This window comes from Epinephelus fuscoguttatus, linkage group LG10, assembly GCF_011397635.1.
Source record: "Epinephelus fuscoguttatus linkage group LG10, E.fuscoguttatus.final_Chr_v1".
Classification (NCBI taxonomy): Eukaryota; Metazoa; Chordata; class Actinopteri; order Perciformes; family Serranidae; genus Epinephelus; species Epinephelus fuscoguttatus.
In genome coordinates, this window is record NC_064761.1 from 26,969,326 (window position 1) to 26,993,535 (window position 24,210).

General features: G+C 40.2%; 1 protein-coding gene across 2 annotated transcripts; it reads left to right on the forward strand.

Moving 5' to 3' along the window:
- The first annotated feature begins 43 nt into the window (after positions 1–43).
- On the forward strand, positions 44–22,256 carry sin3b (SIN3 transcription regulator family member B). 2 transcript variants are annotated; one of them, XM_049587777.1, is made up of 19 exons: positions 44–536; positions 1,680–1,786; positions 2,117–2,270; positions 4,254–4,619; positions 5,059–5,214; positions 5,663–5,791; positions 5,962–6,051; positions 6,195–6,313; positions 6,649–6,862; positions 7,150–7,266; positions 8,145–8,383; positions 9,704–9,887; positions 12,110–13,025; positions 14,754–14,923; positions 17,277–17,450; positions 18,116–18,208; positions 18,304–18,398; positions 20,534–20,732; positions 20,911–22,256. In XM_049587777.1, the coding sequence occupies exons 1-19, from the start codon at positions 426–428 to the stop codon at positions 21,145–21,147; spliced, it is 3,870 nt and encodes a 1,289-aa protein (XP_049443734.1). In that variant the 5' UTR covers positions 44–425; the 3' UTR covers positions 21,148–22,256. The 2 variants fall into 2 exon arrangements, with proteins under 2 accessions (XP_049443734.1, XP_049443735.1); XM_049587778.1 differs by lacking the exon at positions 44–536 and adding an exon at positions 794–1,086.
- The last annotated feature ends 1,954 nt before the right edge of the window (positions 22,257–24,210 follow it).

Consider the following 24,210-nt stretch of genomic DNA (forward strand, 5'->3'; position numbering starts at 1 on the left):
ATTTTTCACTCCTCTTTTTTTCAATTTTTCACTCCTACTCTGGCTTCCGGACGCCAAGACAGACCGCTGCCGCCGAATTTAAAGAGACAGGCGATAGTTATTTTAAATACGATAAACGGCAACCATTGTCCCTTAGCTTATTTTCCGTCGCTTCTCGCCTCAGCTTGTTTATTTCGATGGTGATGTTTAATCAAAGTCGCAGCGAGTAGCAGCTTGTCTGTCATCACCCTCCACTCTGCTGGATTTTCCGTCCCTTTGCGCTGTGTGTGCCGAGACTGTCCAGCTAGGCAAAGTAGGGTTGCTCGCTGGCAGGCTGGCTTCCCGACCGAGAGGAAGGTTTGTCGGCTAGCCAACAACTGGAGGTAACACCGAAGCTTCCCTCTCAAGTTGTGGTAGAGGCTCCCGAGCCTCCCGTCGCCGGGATAATGGCGAAGATTCAGGCGCACAGCACCGCGAAGCAAATAAACCAAATTCAAGACAAGCCTTACGTTATAACACAAAAGCAAGTGCAGCAGCAGCACTTCCAGAAGCTGAAGGTAAGAAGACAACGGACACGACAAGGGAAAAGTCCCTCAGAGTCAGAACCATTTTGTTCGTCGGATCATTGCACTGGATTTGAGGCTTTTCTCTTTCTCCTCTAACGTCGAGAGTAGTGAAAGCAACGGCTGGCTAGCGTTAGTTAGCTCGCTGGCCTATTAAAAGTAATTCATTGCTAAACAGCCGAACATTGACATTTAAGGTTAGACGTAGAAGCTGTATTTCATTAATGAATGTCTGAGTGACAGTCGAGTGGCACAGTTAGCGGTAGTTTCTTATTTACGATGTCAATAACAGCCACTGTGAGCAAACGTTAACTCAAACCTCGGTTGTGGGAAGTTCCTCCTTGTTCGTTTTTTCAGCCACCCTGAACAAAGTGGAGGACGTCAGCCAGGCTAGCCAAGAACGGCTATTTCAGTTGATTAGCAGCTTCATTACACATTTCTTTGTTATCGCAGTAGTTGGATATTATCATGCTGTTTGTGCCAACACGATGCTGCTGGCTAGGGACCAGCTGTGACTAAACGTATTGTATAAATTCGTATGTGGGTAGGTGTTGTAAGTGTTCGTGGAGTTATTATCGTCAGTTGACTGGCTGTTGGCTAACGTTAGCTTAAACAACCCTCTTTAGATGTGCAGTGTTTGTGACAGCGCTTTGTGTGAACGCATATTTTTTTTATCGTAACCTAACCTAGCTGGGATGTTATGTATAAAGAAAGCTGGGGTCCACTGAACAAAAGCTGCTCGGTGTTTCATGTATTCGTCCATTTATTTATTTATTTATTTAGCGGTTACTTGTACAGCTAACTAGTGCATTTGTTGATACAGCACTTCAGCTGACAATGAAGAAAGCAAACATGACCTATTTATATAACTTCATGTGAAAAGCATCCACAAATAGCATTGAGGAATGTAGATATCTCGCTTTGTCAGTGCTATATGTCAATATGTACAATTATCAATACGACACAAGCCATTGTCCTGTTAGACATGTGAAAGAGCTGGATTGACATCTCTGTGAGATCCTCCTTCATCAACAGCACAAACAGGATGTTCGTTAAAAAAGCTTCTCCCTAGGTCCAGATGGGACCGATTGCACTTTGTTCTGCATTAATGAGTTTTGTTTTTCTCTCTGTGTTCAGGTTGAAGATGCCTTGTCATATCTGGACCAAGTCAAAATTCGTTTTGCAAATGACCCTGGCATATACAACAAGTTTCTCGACATCATGAAAGAGTTCAAGTCACAGAGGTATTTGGGCAAGAAGTTATTGTATTCCCTCATACAGTCTCTTGAGATACTGAATCATAGAGCTTGTATGTAGATTTCAATTATGTTTCAAAATGTAAGGCATTTATCAATAAGAAAGAAATTGCACATAGCACCCTACTCCAGTTTATATTGTCTTGAAATTTAGTCGTGGGATGAGATATTATGTGTTTCTTTTTATACTAAGCTGCAGCACTCTTTTTGGTTAGAAGTTGGTTGTCATCATGCTGCATATGAGAGGAAGCTACTTTATTTTTTGCCTCTGTCATTCACACCACAAAACTGTGTCTGTCTGACCGTTCTCTTGAACAGCATCGACACGCCAGGGGTGATAAACCGCGTGTCGCAGCTCTTCCATGGACACCCAGACCTAGTTTTGGGCTTCAATGCCTTCCTGCCACCGGGGTATCGGATAGAGGTCCCCAAGAATGGGGTGGCTTTCCTCCAATCTCCGTTCTCCACACAGGTGAGACGCTTTGCAGCTAAAGTTGATACATTCTCAAAACTAGTACTTTATTTATTCTCAAAACGATGAAACTTTCAGCAGGTGCATCATTACAAACTCATGCTGTGCTGAAAGGTATGGTATGAACTTTTAAATTCTTAAGAGGAAACAGGTCTGCTTCTTCTGTGCTGAATTTCAATTGTGCGCACTGTTTTAAATTCAGTCAAGATCCCAATGTTTGGAAAGATCCAAAATCTGCCATCCTGAATTGTGCACATACACTCAGTTGCCAGTTTATGTATCATAAAGTTGAATCAATACTTATTTAAAACATCCATCCATCTGTACCAGCTTGTCCTATTCAGGGTGATGGGGGTGCTGGAACCGATCCCAGTTGACATTGGGCAAAGGCGGGGTACATCCTGGACAGGTTGCCAGTTTATCATAGGTCTGACACATAAGAGACAGACAACCACAGAGGCAGACAAATATCACACTCACATTCACACCTACAGGCAATTTAGAGTCAACAATTAACCCAACCTATATGTCTTTGGACTGTGGGAGGAAGCTGGAGAACCCAATGAAAACCCACACTAACACCACATATAAGGCCCCAATGAACATTACTACTTAATGAATGTGGGATTCACTACAGAAGTACCTAATAAGCAGGAAACAAAGTGTATGTCATGTGTATAAAAATGCACTGCAATGGGTGGGTGTCTCTCCGAGGCAATTTGGTAGATATTTTAGATATATTGTCTACATTTTGATATTTAAAAAAGCAGTAAAAGTTCTTAATGTTTTGATGCACTGTGACTCAAAACTGTTCAGATGTTTGCTTCAGCTCAGATTCATTTTAAATTCAGTTCACATTTGGTGTGCTTCATAGTTTATTGTATTTTCAGCTTTGGCTTACAGAAAAAAAAAAATCATGAAGAATGCAGAGACCAGTTTCAGGTTCGTCACTTTCACATGCAGTAAGTCCAGCGGACTTTAAGGTGCTTTTGAAGATGAAAATAGTCACAGAAAAGAATGTTCTGCAGTCAATCTGAGGCAGACCAACATGCCAGACTAAATGAAGGATTTTAATATACCTTTGCTGCCTAAAAAGCATTCCTGTCTGGGTAAAAAAAAAAATCTTGGTTTTAATGTCAAGAACCAAATGCCAATGTTGTTTTCCTCTGTGAGAGATTTTCTTGTTTGGATGGCTTGACTAAGGAATTTGTTTGGGCAACCTGAGGAACAGCGGAGGTGTGTGTCATACACACATGTAGAGTGTTGAGATTTGCATCAAAACTGTTACTGATGGCTGTGTTGATTTTTAGAATTAGTCACTCAATATAAGTGAGACAATACCAATATAATATAGGCACAAAAGATGCACAATGTTGTTAAATAACATTAGAAAATATTTTGTATGACTTCAAGGGAACACTTGCTGTATCTGAAATCCAAGCCACATTACCCTCCCCCTTTTAGTGTACTATATTTACAATCAGCCATTTTATTTGAGTTTCAGATATATGCACAATGTAAAGCCCTAAAGAATTTTCACAGTGCAAAGGAAAAAGGGACCATGGCATGTACAATACTTCCTGCTAACAATCCCACAATGCAATGTGTCAAATTTTACAAGTGTGAAAAGATACCATTTATAGAATTGTTTTCGTTACCGAGAGTTGCAGTTTTTCTTCATTTCCATCCTGTTCTACCTCAAAGAATTTGTGACAATGCAATTTACTGCTCACTCTGGAGCTAATTATTTATGGAGGAGTAAATGAATGAATAATGGAGTAATTTTTAACACAGCCCCTGAGACAAGTATGGTAAAAGTGTTGACATTTTTTAGCATTAACACTGTTTAATCACCATCTGGCCTGGTATTCACAGTCAGATATTTTACCCCTAATCTTATTTTAAGCATCCAACTTAAGTTACTTTATTGAATGTACCTCTATCCATGCAGCTCAACTTCCTCCTTCTTCTTCATCTGCCCAGGTATCCCCAGGCCAGCAGGGGAAGAGTGTTACCACCTCTGCAGTGACCGCAACCTCAGGTAGTGCCTCTGCCGCCAATGTTGAAGCTGGACCTGCCCAGACCAGTGATGTCAAGGCGGCCCCATTAGAGCCCCTCTCTTCCTCAACCCCAGCAGGACCTCCAGAGCCTCCCAGCAGGCTTTCTCTTCCCCTGACAAGCAGAGAGAGCCAAAATCAGGCGACCACCTCGTCTGTGTCCCCGCCTGCCTCAGAGACGAGCCCCGTAGAGTTTGACAGTGCCATCAGCTATGTGAACAAGATTAAAAATCGTTTCCTGGATCACCCAGAGATTTACAGAGCCTTCCTAGAGATTCTTCATACATATCAGGTACTGTGGACAAAAAAATGAGTGACTTAAGTTGCTTTTTAGTTGCATGTTATGGAAAAATATAGGCAGTGTAGGTTTTCATCAGTTACTGAGGTGTTGTTTTTTTTGCAACCTCTCTTTCCACCTCAAAGATTTTACTGTTCTCGTTGGTATTTAACAAAGCAGAGGTCTCCTAGCACTGTTATTCTAGTGAGAATCTGTGTCCTTTCTAAATCGCTTTATGGTATTTTAAATAAGAACTAAACAAGAAAATAAAGGTCATAGTTGGAATTGTTTTTGTCCAGTAGCAAATTCTAGAGCAGTGTGTTCCTTGGAGGGCAGTTTCTGTCTCCTGAATCAAGACTGACTACCGTGTGCAGCCAGGCCAAAGAATTGAAAGTTTTAAAATTAAGTTTGGTTCCTCGCCTCTGATCACCACTTTCCCTGTGCCACCCCTCAGAAGGAGCAGCTGGAGGTGAAGGAGAGTCGAGGCAGCCGAGGCAGCAGTGGGATGACAGAAGATGAAGTGTTTTCGAAAGTTGCCAGTCTTTTCAAGGGGCAGGAAGACCTGCTGGCTGAGTTCGGACAATTCTTACCTGATGCCAAGAGATCATTGGTCAGTAAAGTAGCAGAGAGAGATATATAATGTTGCAGGTTCAAAATGCATAATAAAAATCATAAAGGTTGTTACATAGTTACACAGTCAGTGGCCTGTCAAACATTCTTTGAATGCCATAATTGGAAGTGCAAGTCCAAAGAAAAGCTGAAACAATTTTGAAGATTAGTACATTAGTCAATCAACAGAACATTCATTTGCAACTATTTTGATAATTAATTAATCAAGTTTAAGTCATTTTTCAGGCAAAAATGCCAAAATATCCCTGGCTTTTGCTTTACAAATGTGAATATTTGCTGAAGTAAATGAAAGGGCTGTTGGCTGCACAAAACAAGCTATTTAAGTATGTCAATTTGGGCTCTAGGAAATTGTAAAAATTCTTGATTGGGCGTTTTCACAATTTTCTGACACTTTGTGACACTTTTCCCGTGTGCTTCATCTTCTGTAGTTCACAGGGAGCTCACTGACAGGAGGGAAAGAGCAGTTGAAAAGGCCGGAGGAAGAGGACACGATAACCAAACAAAACAAAAAGAGGCCCAGGCCCATCCTACTGCAGCACATGTCCCCACTGCTCAAGGTAAACTCTCAATTTAGAATAAGCGCTTCAGGCAATGCACCAATGTACAGTATGTACATATGTCCTTGTTCCACCCTTTGTTTTGTTCCTAAAGCAAGAGTTCGAAAGCTTCAAACACAATACTAATATAAATGTAAAATTATTACGTGTTTATTTCTTCTTTGATTCAGAAAAAAATGAAGTATTCCTGTACCAAAGATCAGTCCTTTGCTTCGGTTGGCAAACACGGAGTCTTAAGAGAATTCTCCTTCTTTGATAAGGTGAGGACTCAGTTTCCATGGCAGTGATACTGGATGTCCCACTTTCTTCATTCATACTGTTCATTTGACCCACTGCTACAGTTTTTTTAATATCTTTTTTTATTAACTGGTCTAACTTCCCTGTCAACACACACATCATTCAGGTTCGTCGCCTGTTTAAAAGCCAGGAGGTGTATGAGAACTTCCTGCGCTGCATCGCCTTGTTTAACCAGGAAGTAGTTTCAGGAGCGGAGCTGCTACAGCTAGTCACTCCTTTCCTGGGGTGAGTGGATGGAAAGTTGAGCTAATAGATGTGTGAAATGGCTGGATGCAATCAGAAAAATGGATACAGTAGCTGCAGGGAGCCAACAGAAAGTGTAGATGCCAATGTCTGGTGTTGTTTAAGAGGCATACTGGTATTACTGTGGTGATAGGTATATGCTATTAAAGTTACTGATTTGATCTTATCAGTTATGAACCTTACTTTGCCAGAAGAAATAAACTAAAGTGACATAATGCAGAGTCTTATTCACATTACCTTTTACTATTCTGAGGGAGCACTCAGCTGTTCTCCTCCTGATTTATCTGTCATTCATGCTTTCATCCATCTCCTTCCAGGAAGTTTCCCGAACTGTACACACAGTTCAAGTCATTTCTGGGGGACAAAGAGCTCTCTCATGCTGTGTCAGGGCTGTCGGATCGCTACATGGAGGGGGGAGGGGGCAGGGAGGTGGATTATGCCTCCTGCAAGCGCCTGGGGTCCAGCTACAGAGCACTGCCCAAGACCTACCAGCAGCCTAAATGCAGCGGGCGCACTGCCCTATGCAAGGAGGTACACCCACTTTCATTCTTCTAAAGAGCTGTCAGTAGATCAGTGCATTGCTCAAAGGTGACGTGCTGAGTTTTTTTGTAAACAAAGTTACTGTTTACGTTCAGTGTTACTCACCACGATGCATTGTGTGTATCCTTGAGGGCTGCTGAATGCTTTTCCATCCTTACAAAACATTTGCAAAGCAAATTAATGATAGAAATGCTCAAACAGTGTATCATTGTGAACTGTTATGCTATATAAAGAGTTTTCCCATTGATGATTTTACATTTGTGTCTATATGTGCGTAGGTGTTGAACGACACCTGGGTGTCATTTCCCTCTTGGTCAGAGGACTCCACCTTCGTCAGCTCGAAGAAGACTCCTTATGAGGAGCAGCTGCATCGCTGCGAGGATGAAAGATTTGAGGTGCGTAATCCTAACAGGGATTCTGTTTACGCTTCCTGTAGCGCAGGGAGGTTTGTATAAACAACTTACACAATGTATGTTTTTATCTTTTTGTGTAATAAGCTTTAACACATACAGTATGTCCTGTCCTCTTGTAGTGCTGGCTTACAACTGCTCAGAGTCTCCTTAAGCTATGACAAAGTGTAATATTAAGTTTAAAGTTTAAAGGTTAAGTTTAATTCTAAACAGAGTGTTATCATAATTGCTAAAGTCAGCAAGGATCAGGAGCACAATTTTCTGTTGACTGCTTGTGGCAGGTTGAGCGCTGAATGTGGTGAACAAAAGCAGATATTTGGGTGACATCATCAGAGATGATGATGTGCAGTGCCAGTGTTGTAAACTCTATGTCAATATGCTGACTTGTTTTGTATGTGTACAAATGCTGTTAAAACAACCATTTTTGGAGCCCTATGAACTCCACTGTACACAGCCCACTTGTGGTAGAGTTATAGTAGCGCAAAAATGAATCTTGCTCAAGCACCCAAGATGGACAAGTGCAAGTCATATGTTTGTGACTTGTAATGTTCCCAGCCTTCAGGCTGTGTTGAGGAATTTTTATACAGATTTATGCATTGATAAACTGATTATAAAATGTAATCATAGTAGCTCCAATAAGCCCACACAGAGTGACACAATTGTCTTGTTTTTAAAAACACTGGAACAAAAGTCTGTATGTTTTTTAATCACTGTGGACTTGTGAACTGCAGTGATACCTGCATTTATTTTAATTTCATACTGATATGGACCCCTGTGTCTGCAATACAGTTGAATTAAATTGAATAAATTGTAGTTGGTGGCTGTCTTCTTAAGCCTCTTTGTCCATATCTCTCTACTTATAGTTGGACGTGGTTCTGGAGACAAACCTGGCTACCATCAGAGTGCTAGAGAGTGTCCAGAAGAAGCTCTCCCGCCTTTCCCCAGAGGACCAGGACCGATTCAGATTAGATGACTGCCTGGGCGGCACCTCTGAGGTCATCCAGCGTCGTGCCGTGTATCGTATCTATGGCGACAAAGCCCCTGAGATCATTGAGGGACTGAAGAGGAGTCCTGCTACTGCTGTGCCTGTGGTGCTCAAGAGGTCAGGAACGTCTTTTTATTTCCCATTTCATCAGTAGTAAAATGTTTAATGTAAGAAATTAAGTGGCTGAGTTCTTGCGTTTATGATTTTGATTTGCATGCATCACTATTACGGTCAATTAGACATATTGATGGAATGCTTTAATTTTCTTGTGTATCAACATTGTGAATATGGAAAGGAGATTGTTGCTTGCAGTTAGACAGCACATTTAATTTACATTACCAGCAGCAGGGTATGAAATTAACAAAATATTTTGGGGGCAATTTTGGCCCCCACGGTCTAAAAAATGGGGGCATTTTCAAAATGTTTGGGGGCCATCAAAAAATTGTAATTATGTTCTAACAATAAGTACATGAAAAGCAAAACCAACTAAGATAGTGTCTTCACTCTTCAGTAGAAACCACTATAAATGAAATAAATAATGGGTTACATAAAGTTATGGTTGCAAAATATCACTCAGATTTCCTATAATTCAACCAATTTAAATGTGATGATTTAACCATTAATCTACTGATAGCAGTACTAATGTTTCACCACATTACAGTTACTTTCACTGTTAAAAAGGCCAAATTACTATAAATTCCTTAGATGCAATCCTGGAAGTAAGTTAATTTAAACTTTAACATTTATTCTACCTTAATTTTTCATTAATTTGTCATTGTATAGACACAGATCACCCAAGAAATGGTTAATGGTTAATTTATACTTACCCCTTCTCTGTCAGATTACTCTCACGTAATCAGTGCAATCTCGTTGATTATGTCTGGAAAATGAGTTGTAGACATGACGGTAAATTAATTTAATAAAAATAAAATTATACTTCTTATACTAATTATACTACTAATGTCAGATTGTAATACTGTTAAAAATATAAATACATATAGTTATTTCGAAAACTTGGGGGCAATTTTGGCCCCTGGAACATGGCTTTTGGGGGCTTTCTTGGATAAATTGCGGGCCAAATGGCCCGTGGCCCTTGCTAATTTCTGACACTGACCAGCAGGGAGGTTTAACTAAGAGACAGTATGCTAGAAATGTTGATTTGCTGAGAGTATGCCTGCCTGTTGTATCAATTGTAAACAATACCAACAGACATTTTTTTTAAAAAGTACTTGTTTTGTAAGTACGCAGGTTGAAATGTGGGTTTTACAATGTGGCAGACTTTCACATTAAGAGTGCACCTAAGACCTCCATGTTCCCTCCGACAGATATTTTTACCCTATTAATTAACATGTGAACAACAAATTTGAGTGAAGACATGCTAACGTAGCATATTAGCTGTGTTTTGTGTTTATACTTAAGTTGTGTCTTCCATTGCAGGTTGAAAGCCAAGGAGGAGGAGTGGAGAGAGGCCCAGCAGGGTTTCAACAAGATTTGGAGGGAGCAGTACGAGAAGGCTTACCTGAAGTCCCTCGACCACCAAGGAGTCAATTTCAAACAGAACGACATGAAGGCCCTACGGTCGAAGAGTCTGCTCAATGAGATCGAGAGCGTCTACGACGAGGTAAAAACCTTTTTCCCAGCTCCCAACTCTGAACACTTTTCAGAGATGATAATAAGGTGCAAATGTGTCAACTTACATTTATGTGTAATTTTTTAGGCAAGCTTGTAGAGTCATGCTGGAGGTTGTTGGCAATTAGAATTGTTCATTATATCTTAAATTGTTAATGGGTTATTTAACAACTCCTTTACATTGCAAAAAATGCATTAAAACCCAGAGCCAACCAAACAAAACAAATTACCCCATTTTGGTGGTCATTAATTTGTGACGATTGGGTGAATTGATACTGATTGAATTGAGTTTTGAATGGGCCCAAAAAATCAGCTTGATCCTGCATGAACCCACATAGTTTGTGTCCAAGCCCATGCCAAACCTGATTTGAAAACATTTATTACAAGCTAAAGTCAACTTAAGTCTTTTCAGCAAAGTAAAAGACATTTGTGACACCGGGGTCAGTTTGTTAATAGCCACTCAGAGAGCCAATGGTTCAGAGCTCCACACTCTCACAGTGGCAGAGCTTACTCTGGAGACACAGCAGCAGAGCATCAAGCGCAGTTAAAGTGAAAGCTTAACCATTCAGTAATTTATGTGGAAGTAGAACACTGTAACACCAGGAAATTGTTGAGAGCTTGACCTGATCCAAACTTGGGAATATGTGGAAAAATTATGGCATGGGCTCTCATTTACAAAACATATTCTTATTTATAAAACTGTGCGTATGCCTGCCAGTGCACAATTTCCTTTTATACTTCCCAAATCAACTTTGAATAGTCCGCACATGGATCAGCCTGATATCCCACACTCAGCCATAAATGGCAACGCAAAGCACTTTCTGATGCATAGAAATGAGCCAGCTAATGAGTCGCTCTTTACGGTGAATCATGGGAATGCCCGAATGTCACAGCCGTATTTATATGTTTACAGCAATCTGCAAACTGATTGCTCCACACCTTTTAAAAATGATCGCAATAATCAGTGATATGCCCACCTTGGGATATCATTTGAAAATCAGTGTTTGATAGATGAACACAGTTTATGTATTAATTTAAGTTTGTTATGGCGATCTTGGCCTGCATTATGAGTAGGACTCATAATGAGAATATGGAGCGTAATGATGCGTGAAAGCAGTCACTGGTCTCTTCTCCAGACTTTGATAATTTACACATTCTATATGTGCAGGTGGTGAAGATGTACATAAGGTGACTGGAAAAGGCGGAGTGTGTGTGGCAGCCATGGCAGTGTCACCAGTGCGCTCTGTGTGCACAGTTGTGTTTACTGCAGCAATTTTACAAACAACAACGAAAATCATGCTTGGTGGTACATGCACATTGCGCAGCTGTTGATGCTCTGTTTTGCAATTATGTAATGCTAGGCCTATATGATGTGTGTATTCAAAAGCTGCGGTGTGCTCCACAGCTGACCATAAGTGTGGGCAGCATACAGTCTGGCCCTCTGCTCTGTGCTCTGAGGGTGGCAATTTGATAGCGAGACATCACTGCTGAAATAATAAGCGGAATCCAGTGTGAGATTTGAGATGGCCTTGAAGTTTTACAACTTTTAGATGCTTATAGAAAAGTTGTGGCTGACTGGCACAAATAAAATGGCTGAACTGGATATTTTTGATAACACCCATAAATACCATGTGATATGAGGCAACATTTATTGTGTGAGAGACATCATATGTGCACTGATTGCTCTCACATTTGATTACTACAATCTGGCTCCAATTCACTGCATCAGCATCTGCATCGCCACTTTACCCTGTCTCCAAAATGTTCGCATGAGTCAGAGTTTCCTTAAAGGTGCGCACATTCTCCCGGCAAATCTATCTTTTCTCTTATTTTATGGTTTCCTTGTATTGTTGAGCTTTACGGTTCAGTCTTGGCCTCGGAAACAGGAGTTGGTATTAATAATCTCAACTGACATCTCAACCTGCTGATGAGTATTGTATGATATGATGGAAAGTTGTAGAACAAGCAAGTAAATGTACCTTGAGTTGAGATTGTTTTGTCATTTCCTTGCACATTGTTTTCTTTACACCCTTTGTGTGGTTCTGCTCTCAGAGAAAACTTTGTAGTTGCAACGGAATTGATAATATTTTCCCCTTGAATTTTATATAGGAAGATTAAATTCTCTGAGATTAATGGAACTCATTGAAACCCATTATCAGTCACAGTGTGTTTTTTCTGAAATTGCCTGCATTCATCTGTTTTTCTGTTTCTCAGCGCCAGGAGCAAAGCACAGAAGAGGGCGGAGTTGGCCAGCAAGGCCGTAACGGCTCCGGTGCGGCCACTACCAGCGAGCCTCACATGGTGTTTACATACGAAGACAAACAGATCCTGGAGGACGCTGCCTCGCTCATCATCTACCATGTCAAACGTCAGCCCACCATCCACAAAGACGACAAGGACCACATCAAGCGCATCATTCAGCACTTTGTCCCTGACCTGTTCTTCTCCCGCCGTGGCGAGCTCAGCGATACCGAAGACTGGACGGATGAAGAGGTTGAGCCTGAGGAGGGGGGAGAGAGAGCAGTAGGAGGTGGAACAGCAGCAACAGCAGCAGTAGGAGGAGGAGGTGGAGGAGTTGGAGGAGTTGGAGGAGGGAATGGTAATTCTAATAATGCACCAGGAGCAGCAGCAGCAGCAGCAGCTACAGGTAATCAGTCTCAACCCCAGCCTGCCCAGTCACAGCCTCAGACCCAGTCCCAACCCCAGCAGCAGCTCAATGGTGAGTCCAGGCGGAGGCGCTGCAGCCCATCCCAACCTGCAGACACAGAGGCCTCCACCACCTCCAGTAGCATGAGCCAACCTGCAGGGACTGCCACATCCACCCCTGGATCTACGCCCATGGAGACGGGTTCAGGCGCAGCCGGGGAGAAGGTGGACCTGCGTGACCCCGAAGCGGAGCACCAGAAGGAGCTGGACGGTGTCTACAACCTTTTCTTCGTCAACAACAACTGGTATTTCTTCTTGCGACTGCACCAGACCCTCTGTACGCGGCTGCTGCGGGTTTACCGACAGGCGGAGCGGCAGCTACTGGAGCACCGAGCTGAGCAAAGCAGGGAGAGGCTGCTTTTGGCCGAGGGAAGGAGAGAAAAAGCATGTGACCTCGCCATGGAGCTCCGCCTCAAACAGCCCAGTAAGTTCAACCACTGGTTGGTTAACCAAATCTTAGAATGGTTCAAGTATTTAATTTGAGTTGGTTTGAGTCATATCTGACTCAGCATGGACCAATAAGATCAGTGCAGGAGGTTGTGTTTTGTTTTAGAACCCTGAACCATGATCAGGACTTGTAATATACGTATTACCCCACCGGGGAGATAAGTTAATTACTTGTAATGATCACTGAATCACAGAGAACATTTAAATCTGTTTCTGATGTTCACCTAAATTATTCAAGATCCACAGTGTCGAGTGAGTTATAGTCACACTTCATGACAAATGGGAAGGCTTGTTGAAAATTATTCCAGATGTGTAAAAAGACAGTTTTTATTCTTTTCTTTGACCTTGCAGCATTTGAAGTGGAGTTTTAAGTTTGACAAAAGAAACAAAATAGTAACTGCTCAGTGTGTTATTTGACTCCCTGGTAATACGCCTAGTGTAGTACTGTGTGTCTTAGTTAATCTGGTGTAGCATAATATTTACTTTTGGTAAGTATCAAGGCCACTCATTGCATTTTTGCATTTAGAGATTCATTAGTATGCTGTAGGTATTGATAAACTGCGGTAAAATTCCTGATGTTCACAATTTCAATTATCATTAAAGTCATGTTTGATTATTGCGCTTTAAAGAATACCATCCAGCATCGACCAATGTTAGCAACAGTCTCCCACACGCAGGTGCAGCATGTAATATGGGCTTGTATTGCTATTGTATTGTTTACAGAGTGGGCATGCAGCAGGCAAACCGAGTGATGCTACTGGTCCCCTGTCCTCAGCAATAATGGTGCAGACACTTGAGTCAGCATTTCAAAGACAGGCTATTTTTATCATTAATTAGTGCACATTTGATAGTTTTCATGTTTACATAAGATGTTGGCAACTTTATAATTTTTATATTTATGCAAACAAAAGTTTGATCGTGTTGCTTATGTTTGTGGTTTTCAATATCAAACTTAATTAAATTATTTAAGCGTGTGTATCAGTACTGTATCAGTCAAATGATAATAATGAAAAGCGTGATAATTTTGGTCACTATAATCGTGATATGAAATTTTCATTCTGTTTTATCTCTAGTTTTTTGTATGACGCCTGATCCATCTTGGAACATTTGTTTATTATAACACATTTAGCTCCAGATAAACGAGCAGTCATAAACAACCACTTTGGCTTTTTCAAAACACAAACCTTTCAAGCAAGTTAACAGCAGAGTAGGGCTGCAACTAACAATTATCTTAAAAAATTAATCATGTGGCCTATAAGACATCATAAAATTGGGAAATGCCATCACAATATTGGTTAGCAAAAGGTGACGTCATTAAATGTCTTGTTTAGTCAGACCAATAGTCTAAAACCTAGAAAAATAAATGTAGTTTACCAAAAGAAATCAGTGAATTATAACATCAGTTATTTGATATATTATTTTGATTAATGGCTTTGAACTGTTAATAAAATAGTTGCTGATTGATTTTCTTTTGATTGATTAATTGACGGCAGAGCAGCAGTACATACCAGGCAACAGTTTGAGAGAATAAAATCCACACGGACCTCCATTTTAAGTGCTGCATTTGATTGAACTGCATTTGAACTTTGTGATTTTATTCACATCAGAGGTGAAGACAGGGTGTCTAACTCCTGTCCAAGTCTTCCTGTCTGAACATATCCACAGTCTGCTGTTGCAACACATGTGACATCCCTGTCTTCCACAGGTGAGGTGGAGTTAGAAGAGTATTATCCGGCCTTCCTGGATATGGTGCGCAGCCTGCTGGATGGCAACCTGGACTCCACACAGTATGAAGACACACTGAGAGAGATGTTCACCATCCACGCCTACATCGGCTTCACCATCGACAAGGTCATCCACAACATCATTCGGCAGGTAATGAAAGTTTACTGTCATACAGATAGGGGTGGGGTGATTTGATTTCAATTCAGAGGGCTTCGATGTGACTATAAAACGATTATCGATGTATTAGAATTTTTTTATTTCTATGCATGATTTATTTTTTCTTCCATTATCCTTTATTAATGCAATAGTAGTAACAGATGGACATCCTGAATCACATACTGTGCACTCAATATGTGTACTGCTTAGGCTTGGGTGTTTTGATTTTTCATACCTTCATACATACTTGCCTTTCGACAAGTAAATGTACAAGGGCTACCTGTCACACTGTACCAAAGTGTGACAGGTACTACAACAGTCATGTAATAAAAAACTATGCTGAGAGTGTAGACTGCGTTTTGGTGTTATTTTGGTGTACACGTCACTGCTTCTCCTCTCCTGTCAGTGTCAGAGTTTCAAGACACACACACACACACACACACACACACACACACACACACACAGATGTGTTTTTATGTGCAGCTAAACAGTGCCGTGAGTTTATCGTCTCAAATGCTCCTAGCTCTGTGGCACTGCTTACAGTACGGGACATCAACTTATCTGCTAAAGTATCACTTGCCACTGGTCTGCTGCTAGCTTCCATTAGCCTAATGTGTAGCTGAGAGTTATGAGTTGCACCCACACTTATGAGGGTAATAAAATGATAACGTGGAGGCTTTGTAGTCTAAACCAAAACCCTTAATTGCTTCCCACATTTTCAACAGCGGCACATTACAGCTTCACTCTTTCTGTTCTTACCTTTCACAATAAAAGCTTTAGACATACACATACACACTCCATCATTGCTTACCACAGGGAGCTTAGTCATACTGAAACTATATTATCATATTTAAGTCACCTGCTTGAAATTTTGCTCTGTCCTCTATTTTAAGTTTGTATTCAACAGATTGTAATACCTTATTATCTCAATGAAATGTACTGAAACAAATGTATATGTGATACAAAAAGGCAATTTGTTATTTTTGCCAGTTAAAAATTATGCTGGGGCAGTGAAATGATTGCTTTTACCAGCTACGTGTGATCAAAGACATTGTATATTGTATACCATTGTCTAGCCTACAGTGTTGTGTTTCTTATATGCAGTTAGCCTACTTAGATAAGTCTTGCTGGGCTTAAATACTTATGGCCCATAGCGTAATAAACAGAGATAGGATTTAAGTGCCCTTCTCGCTGGAGGAACAAATGGCACTTGTTTAGGGACACCGACACGTCAGTGGACTAATCAGAGATGATGTGTTGAATGAGATCATGTGGCGACTAAACTGTTTTTGTAGTTTGAAAAAGTAATCTAAAGATAAAGTTAGATGTGGCAATACTCTCAAACAGAGGGAGAGACATTTTATTTATTCATCAATGTTTACTAGTCCTATGTTATCCCCACCACTCTACTATGTTCTGGCAGTAGAGACTGACCTCTGGTGGTGGGTGCTGTGCACTACAGTTGTCTCAATACAGCATTTCCACATCAGTTTAATAGAAAGATGAGCATCTATGTTTTTTATGTTATTGAAAATCAGACTTTACAGAGTTCCGTACTGCTAACACCCCAGCCTAGTACTTTTGTTCAACATATTTTTTGTGTGATATATATAAGTATCTTTTTTGGAAGCACTTAGCTGTAATTACTACATCTCTTCCTGAGATCCTCCTTGCCAGTTAGAGATGCATAACCATGGCAACCAGTGCCAACCTCTGCTCTATCGGCGGCACCTAACAGCAAGCTTAATAAACTTATTGAGTTTTTTTTTTCTTTATGTCTTTATTAAATCGAAAAGTTACTGACATTACAGAGCTGCCTCAGTCGCTGTCTGTTTTTGTCTGTTATGAACGTTGTCATCACTATTGAATTGCATTATGGGATATTTATGGCAGTGCTGTGGCCAGTGTTTCCATACTGTTATATTTTACGGGAATAGTTTGCAATCCACGTACCAATGGCTTCATGCTAAGGTTGGCGGCAAATTAACAAATCTCACATACTGTTTTAGCGTCCTAAAAAGCATGTTAGTATGAAAATCTGGGTGCAGGCCTTGCTTAGTCTAGCTTAGAATGTAAACAGGACGCATGTGTTTATATCAGTTACCTTTCACCATCAAATTGGTTATCGGTAAGAAACATACAGCCCAGTCTCACAAAATTGTAACAGGTCATTATAAGGTTGAGGTTTTAATTTTCCAATTATTGACTTCTCTGCATCCAGACATTCTTTCAAGAAAGAACTGGGATGCATCCAAGAATTGATTTTTTTCACTTCACCTCTAAATGCTGAGACAGTGAAAACATTTAACAGTGTCCTATTGTAATCCCCACTTTCCTTTGACCTCAGCTGCAGCACCTGGTGAGCGACGAGGTGTGTCTGCAGGTGGTGGACCTGTACCTGGCTGAGAGGAAGAGGGGAGCAGCGGGGGGAAACCTGTCTTCGCAGTGTGTCAGAGCGGCCTGGGAGACCAGCTACCAGTGGAAAGCTGAGAGAGTCATGGCTGAGGAGAACTGCTTCAAGGTGAGCACAGCGTCCTTGGTGAATGTAGAAGTGGATTGCCTATGTGGCCTTGACACTCTGCTGTTGTTTGAGGAAGAGAAAATGTTTTCTGTCATCATCCTCCATTTTGGCTGCAGTGGAAATATGCTGTTTATACCTGTTCAGTAATTTTAGAGGACAGTGTGAACACTAAAGGATAGGCTTTTAGGCTGTCTTAATTTATCTGATGTTGATAACTGGGGTAGGCAGTTTTCTGGAAGAGGGGAGAAAAAAGCCAGAGTTGGAAAATACACACTCCTCCTGCAGCTCTCATCTCTGTCCTAAACGTCTCCCACCTTGTACAATAACCTGTACAAGCACCAGTCAGTCATTTCAGTCATTGCAATTATGATTATGATCCTGAAGCCATTATATAGCGGCAATTCTTTAACTGCTTTCCCCAGCTTTAATGCAGTGGGCTGTGGGTGAAGGTAGTTAGAGTCATTTAGACATAGAAGTGACACTGTTGATACACAGCCAGTTATACTACAGCGAGATGAACACGGTCTCTTTAAATTCAGTTACATATAATCAGAGTACTCTGGCACCAAAGTCTTCTGTGGAGATTTTAACTTTAATCTTCTGGTTTTATTCAGCTGTCGTAAGCTGATTTTTAGTGATTCACTGATGTTTCTTTGTGTCTTCAGGTGATGTTTCTCCAAAACAAAGGTCATGTGACGATGACCATTGAGCTGCTGGACACTGAGGAGGCCCAGGCTGATGACCCATTAGATGTACAGGTAAACACACTTACAAACAGACTGACACAGACACTTTGAAATAAATAGATACAGCTTTATTAATCTTATTGGACCTTTGCTGTCTTTTCTTTCAGTGCCTGTCAAGCTACATGGAGCAGTTTGTAGGAACTGAGTCCAGTCTGTGTTCTCAAGCAGAGGGCTACTTCTTCAAGCCTGTATTTCTTCCCAGGTACAACAGTTCAACATTTTTTTTTTAGATTTAAACTTCACCACACCACTTCTCATTTTAAGCTGTACAGATACAAATCTTAACGCCACTTGTCTTGTATATATAATATAGCAAGATCAGCTTGTGTTCATACAGTCCGTGCACTTTCAACAAATCTTTGTGGACCTCTTTCTGCTTTCCCACTGGTTTTTCACACAAACAAAAACTACGTATACAAACCTTCAGGGTAAAATGTTTTGCTGAGAGGTATTTGGTTACCATAGATTGTACAGGTCTTCTGTTGCTGATAAAACATCTGCTTTAGATATATTTGCGCAATAGAGGAAGTAGGCTGTTAAAGAAACTCTATGTAATATTTACTGTTTGTCTACATACTTTTTTATTTTTATTTTAACAAAATAATGAAGGCAGTGGCGTAAGATAGTGATGATGGGCCCCAGTGTGCCCTAGTTACTAGTCATGAAGCACACACACACACACACACGCACAGTTTTAGGTGTGTATATATATTTAACCAACAGTGTGTTTTACTGCCGCTTTTATGTATATAATGTTGCAGATGTGCCCAGATTGTCACGCTTGAGAGATTTTGCAACTAGTTACTGTAAATCGCATCATCTCATTACATGATTTAACAGAGACTTAGTATTGGACATCAACATACATATCATCCAGCAATCATCATTACATTTCTGTATATGACAAAAACTACAAAAGAAAATAGGAAATTATTAGTTTAACTAAATAGTTTTTATAGTTTTATCATAGTTAATTTAGAATAAGCATGTAATTAGTTACAGATTGATACTATTGTACAAAAACAAAAAACCATCTTAGAGGTGGATTTGCCTTTTTGAGGTCATATATACAAAATTGCAGCATTTTTGATTTAACGTGAGCTCTTCTTTGTATACAGGCATATTTCGAAGTGGCAATCAGGCCCCTCCACCCCACGGGCCCCAGTGCAACTGCACTGCCTGCACTGTCTATATTTACGTCCCTGAATGAAGGACCTCTGTTAACAATGCAGTCAGAGTATCACCCACAGGCTGCGAGACCTTGCGCTTCAGTGTAGAACATGCCAACATATTAAGTCTTTGTCCTGATTTGAAAATGTCGAGGCTTAGTTTGAAAAATACTTTACTTAACTTTATTTTATATTTAAGGACAATGCACGTTAATCAACATTTCTGGAAATGTGCCACTGTTAGCCAGCTGGCTAATTTTTAACTGCAGTCCTTTGACAAGATGTTTTGAAACCAATCGTTTTGTTACAATTTTGAAATTCTCAGATAACATTCATGAATTGAGCGCAGATCTCCCTCAAGGCCAACAGTCAAGTCTTTTATGTTAAGCAAATCTACAAGCACAACCACTGTATACAGTGTGTGTGAATACATTTTCAAAACTATTAGAATTATGTCAAAATCTGGTTTTGCCTCTCTGCAACTGCATCATCTCAGCTGTGTGTATTTATTACGTACTTCTAAATTGAAAATATCTAATTTGTCTTTAACATCTCTGCTAGAGTTTATTGCAAATTACTCACATATAGATGTGTTTAAGAGTATAATTAGTTGCATATCATGTTTGTATTTATGTTTCCATAGCCACACGTTAGTTTGTGGAAAAAGTGTTGTCCCTGAGTGCTCCATAATAACTGCTTTATGTGTGAAGTTTGAGCAGTTACATGTGTAGGCTACCCCAGAGGATTACTGCTACCCGTGAGTGTGGATTGTGATATGAAGTCATCCTATGTCGACGATATATTGAACTTTACTTCTGTCTACTGGATTTTAAGGTGTTTGGCATTTATTTAACCAGTCAAGGCCAAATGTCCTATCTTGCAATTTTTAAAGAAAGTAAAAAAATATTTTGTGTATCCTCCCTACGATTCTGAAATTAAGTGGGTTCTTCTTGGCCAATGCTACACACTTGACAAAGTTTCATACAGATCAGGCCAGCAGATTTTCCTTAGTCCTGCTGACAAACATACATATCGAACCAAAAATATGACTGTTTTGGCGAAGGTAAAAAAAATTAAAAGGGTCATTGATTTGTCCTCAAAATATGTCATACAAATACTGTAATCCACTCAGCATGTGAGGGTCTAATAAATGAGTTTCTTCTTCTAGGAACCTGCGTCGTTTCCGTCGCTGGCAGGTGCGGCAGGTGGAGGCAATGCGCTGCAGGAGAGAGTGGCACCGCCAGCTGGGCGTAGAGAACGCCGGTAGTCTGGACTGTCGATTTAAACTCAACACCCACAAGATGGTGTTTGTCATGAACTCTGAGGATTACATGTACCGCAGAGGAGCGCTGGTCAAAGCCAGGAAGGTAGGCTGGAGATTTAATATCAGGCACTGGTTTCCGATTGTGGTGTGTTTTGAGAGTGTGAGATGTAATGTGGAGAATCTCGGTGTCAGTGTGTGTCGGGAAAATTAAACCTTGCTTGTACATTTTCTGCCTGTTAAATCCTGTTTGGTGTCTGACAGTTCTTCCTCCTACTCCACAGTCACAGCACAGAGTGGCAGCGAGCCAGCACGAACGCTTTGACAAGTGGCACCAGGGCTGGCTGGCCAATCATGTTTCGGCCTCGGCTGAACGCTCGGTGCAGAACTGGCTAATGGGCGAGGAGGAAGAGGACATGATCCCCTGCAAGACTACTTGCTTGTCGACTGAGGTGAAAGGGCAAGCGGTGAACAGATACCAAGTTCATTACAGCGGTAGCAAAGCGCCAGCCTCCCCGTAGAGGTCTGCATACAGATGGACATACAGTACACACACACACAGGTAAATGCATGGACGTACAGGACATTCATACACTAAACACAGACATAAACAGCTGCAGTCCCACTTCTCCACCTCCCTCCACGACACGTTCACTCATTCACTTTCACTGATGGATGAAGAACCACAGTGCAGACTCTGGACTGTTTACAGCGGTGGACAGTGAGTCAGTGAATGAGTGCACAGTGAGAGGAGTGATGGCGTGGAGAAAAAGGACCAACACAGACGGTGAAGTAATCAATGAGAGTGAGCTCGGTCCTTATTGATGGGACGAGTCGGACACGATGGCACAAAAGGAGCTCGTCATCCTCAGAATCATCATCATCATTTCTAGCTTCTCTAATGGCACTAAATGGACATGGAGAAGGTTGATCAGGCGAGACGTTATGAGATCATGAAATTTGTTTCAGAAATGTGAATGTCTGTTTCTTTTTTCTTTTTCTTTTCTTTTTTTTAAGTCAAGTGTAGTTTTTAGCTTCTAAAGCCAGAGAGCCTTCTGTTTGTTGGTTGGTTGGTTTATGTGTGTTTATATGGAGAGATAATGGTAAACGTGTGTATGTATGTGTATCCTGCTCTTCATTTTGTCTGTTTGTATGCCCAGTACAGGCTCTACAACTCTAGTAATTGCATTATTACTGTATGTGCATATATATATATATATAACAGGGATCCTGTATTTTTATATATGCATCTACACGAGTTGATTGATACATCTTAAGATCACGTGGTTCTTTACAGTGTTTGCTGTCAGCCAACTCTCGATGTTTTGCATTTTGGGTTTGTTTGTTTGTTTTTTGTTTTTTGTTTTTTTGTATTTTTTCCCTTTTTTGTGTTGTAGCTAAACAAGTTATCACCAAGGCAACAAGGAGTCCTTAAAATTAATTGGTTTAATATGGAGGAAGCAGTCAAATTATGTATCATATTCATGATACTAAATGTTTACTTTGTATTGTCTTTTTTTTGCATACTGACATTGAAAATAAAAGCAAAATATCAGTGTTAAAATAGAATGTATAACATTTATCCTGTATCAGTTATCATAAAATAAACAACCTAGTTGTGACCTTCTTAGATGTTGACTGGCAGGTTGTTTGTTTGTTTAACAAAACAGAAACTAGAGCTTTTAAACTGATCATAGAGTTGAAACAACACAACTTTGACACAGTATCAATAAAAACTGAAGCAATTAATTAGTTGATGGGCAGATAATTATTCTGTTACTATTTTAATAATCTAATTTCATTTACTTTTAAAACAGAATACAATTAATTTCCTGGTTGGAGCTCCTTAAATGTCAGGATTTGTTTGCTTTTCCCTTTCATATTGTAAACTGAATATCTTTGGTTTTTTTCCAGAACAGCCACTAATTGACCCTGCGGTGAGTGTTTTAACTTCTCTTTCCAGGGTCAAGAGCAGTCTCTCAATCATATGGACACACTTGTTTTTCTCTTAAGAGGGTTCGTCTGATGACTTGTCTCAAAGTTAGAATGTGTTCTCCTTTGATTTAGTGGGTGCTGCCTCTCTGCCAAGAAGTGAGATTTTCAGGCTTTTCAGGATGATTCATTCATCTGTACTGGCACACTGAACATAACGGCGTCAGACTCAGTCACGAATGGGGAAAAAAAAGACATAGAATCCGTAATTGCTGCTGGTGCTTTTGGATGAGTTCCTCAAGCTGTTTTTTGGACAGAGTTCTGAACCTCCTCAAAACCTAAATCTTGTCAGGACATGCAATGCCACTTTTTACCACCAGGCTGTACATCTACCTAAAGCATTGCTTCTGCAAGGGCATTGTGAACCAATGATTACCCTCAGAAACACCTTGAGTGGTTGTGAAAATGTCACGAAAATGTCTTAGCATATTATGGGATAAAAAATAGTTTGTGAAAAAATGTGTATAAAAAAAAAAGTCATAGTATGTCATAAAAATGAGTGTAAAAAAGTCTTAGTATCATATGTCGTCATGAAGTGAAAAAAGTCAGTATATTATGTCGTGAAAAATGAGTAAAGAAAAGTCATAGTATAGTATGTCATAAGAAATGTCAAAAACAAGTCATAGTATAGTATAGTATGTCATAAACATGAGAGGAAAAAAAGTCATAGTATAGTACGTCATAAACGTGTGAAAAAAGTGACAGTACAGGATGTCATAAAAATGAGTGGGGGAAAATAACGTCATGTTAAGTATGTCATAAAAAAGAGTGAAAAACGTTATAGTATATAACAAAAAAAAGTCATAGTATAGTATGTCATAAAAATGTGGGAAAAAAAGTGATAGTACAAGATGTCATAAAAATGAGTGGAAAAAACATCATGGTATAGTATGTCATAAAAATGAGTGAAACAGTCAGTATAAAAATGACAGAAAAAAGTCATAGTAAAAGTATGTCATAAAAATGTGTGAAAAAAGTCAGTATAGTATGTCATAAAAATGATTTTAAAAGTCATCGTATAGAATGTCATAAGAAAAGTAAAAAAAAAAAGTCATTGTATAGTATGTCATAAAAATTAGTCAAAATCATAGTAGTATGTTGTAAAAATGACTGAAAAAAGTCATAGTATAGTATGTCATAAAAATGAGAGAAAAAAGTCATAGTATAGTACATCATAAAAATTAGTGAAAAAATCTCAACGAAAGTCATAGTATAGTATGTCAAAAATATGTCAAAAAAAGTCATAGTATAGTATGTCATAAAAATGAGTGGGGGAAAAAGTCAGTTCGGGTGGAAGCTTCATTGGGGTCATCAGGTGGGCACCCTCCTTCACTGGTGTTTCGATGGTGATGGGCCCACTACACCTCCAGAGGGCTCATTGGCAACGCCTGGCGTCCCAGGTGTGCCCCCCTCTGCTTTCAACCCTTCTAAGCCACTGGTGTTACTTTGGGGCCCAGGAGGTGTCTCACCTCTTCACCCACAGCCATCGGCTTGCTTGCTCTGCTGCTCCTGAGAGGGCTCTGATGGTCTGGTGTTGGGCTTGGCCTCGAATCCCAAGGTCCCTAAGTAGCCTGATGGTTGACTTGCCCACG

Excerpts from the sequence above, each read along its gene's own strand:
- sin3b (XM_049587777.1), top strand. The coding sequence starts at position 426 with ATGGCGAAGATTCAGGCGCACAGCACCGCGAAGCAAATAAACCAAATT. Across the intron at positions 6,052-6,194 it reads AATTCTCCTTCTTTGATAAG|GTTCGTCGCCTGTTTAAAAG; the intron begins GTGAGGACTCAG and ends CACATCATTCAG. Across the intron at positions 17,451-18,115 it reads CTGAGGAGAACTGCTTCAAG|GTGATGTTTCTCCAAAACAA; the intron begins GTGAGCACAGCG and ends TTGTGTCTTCAG.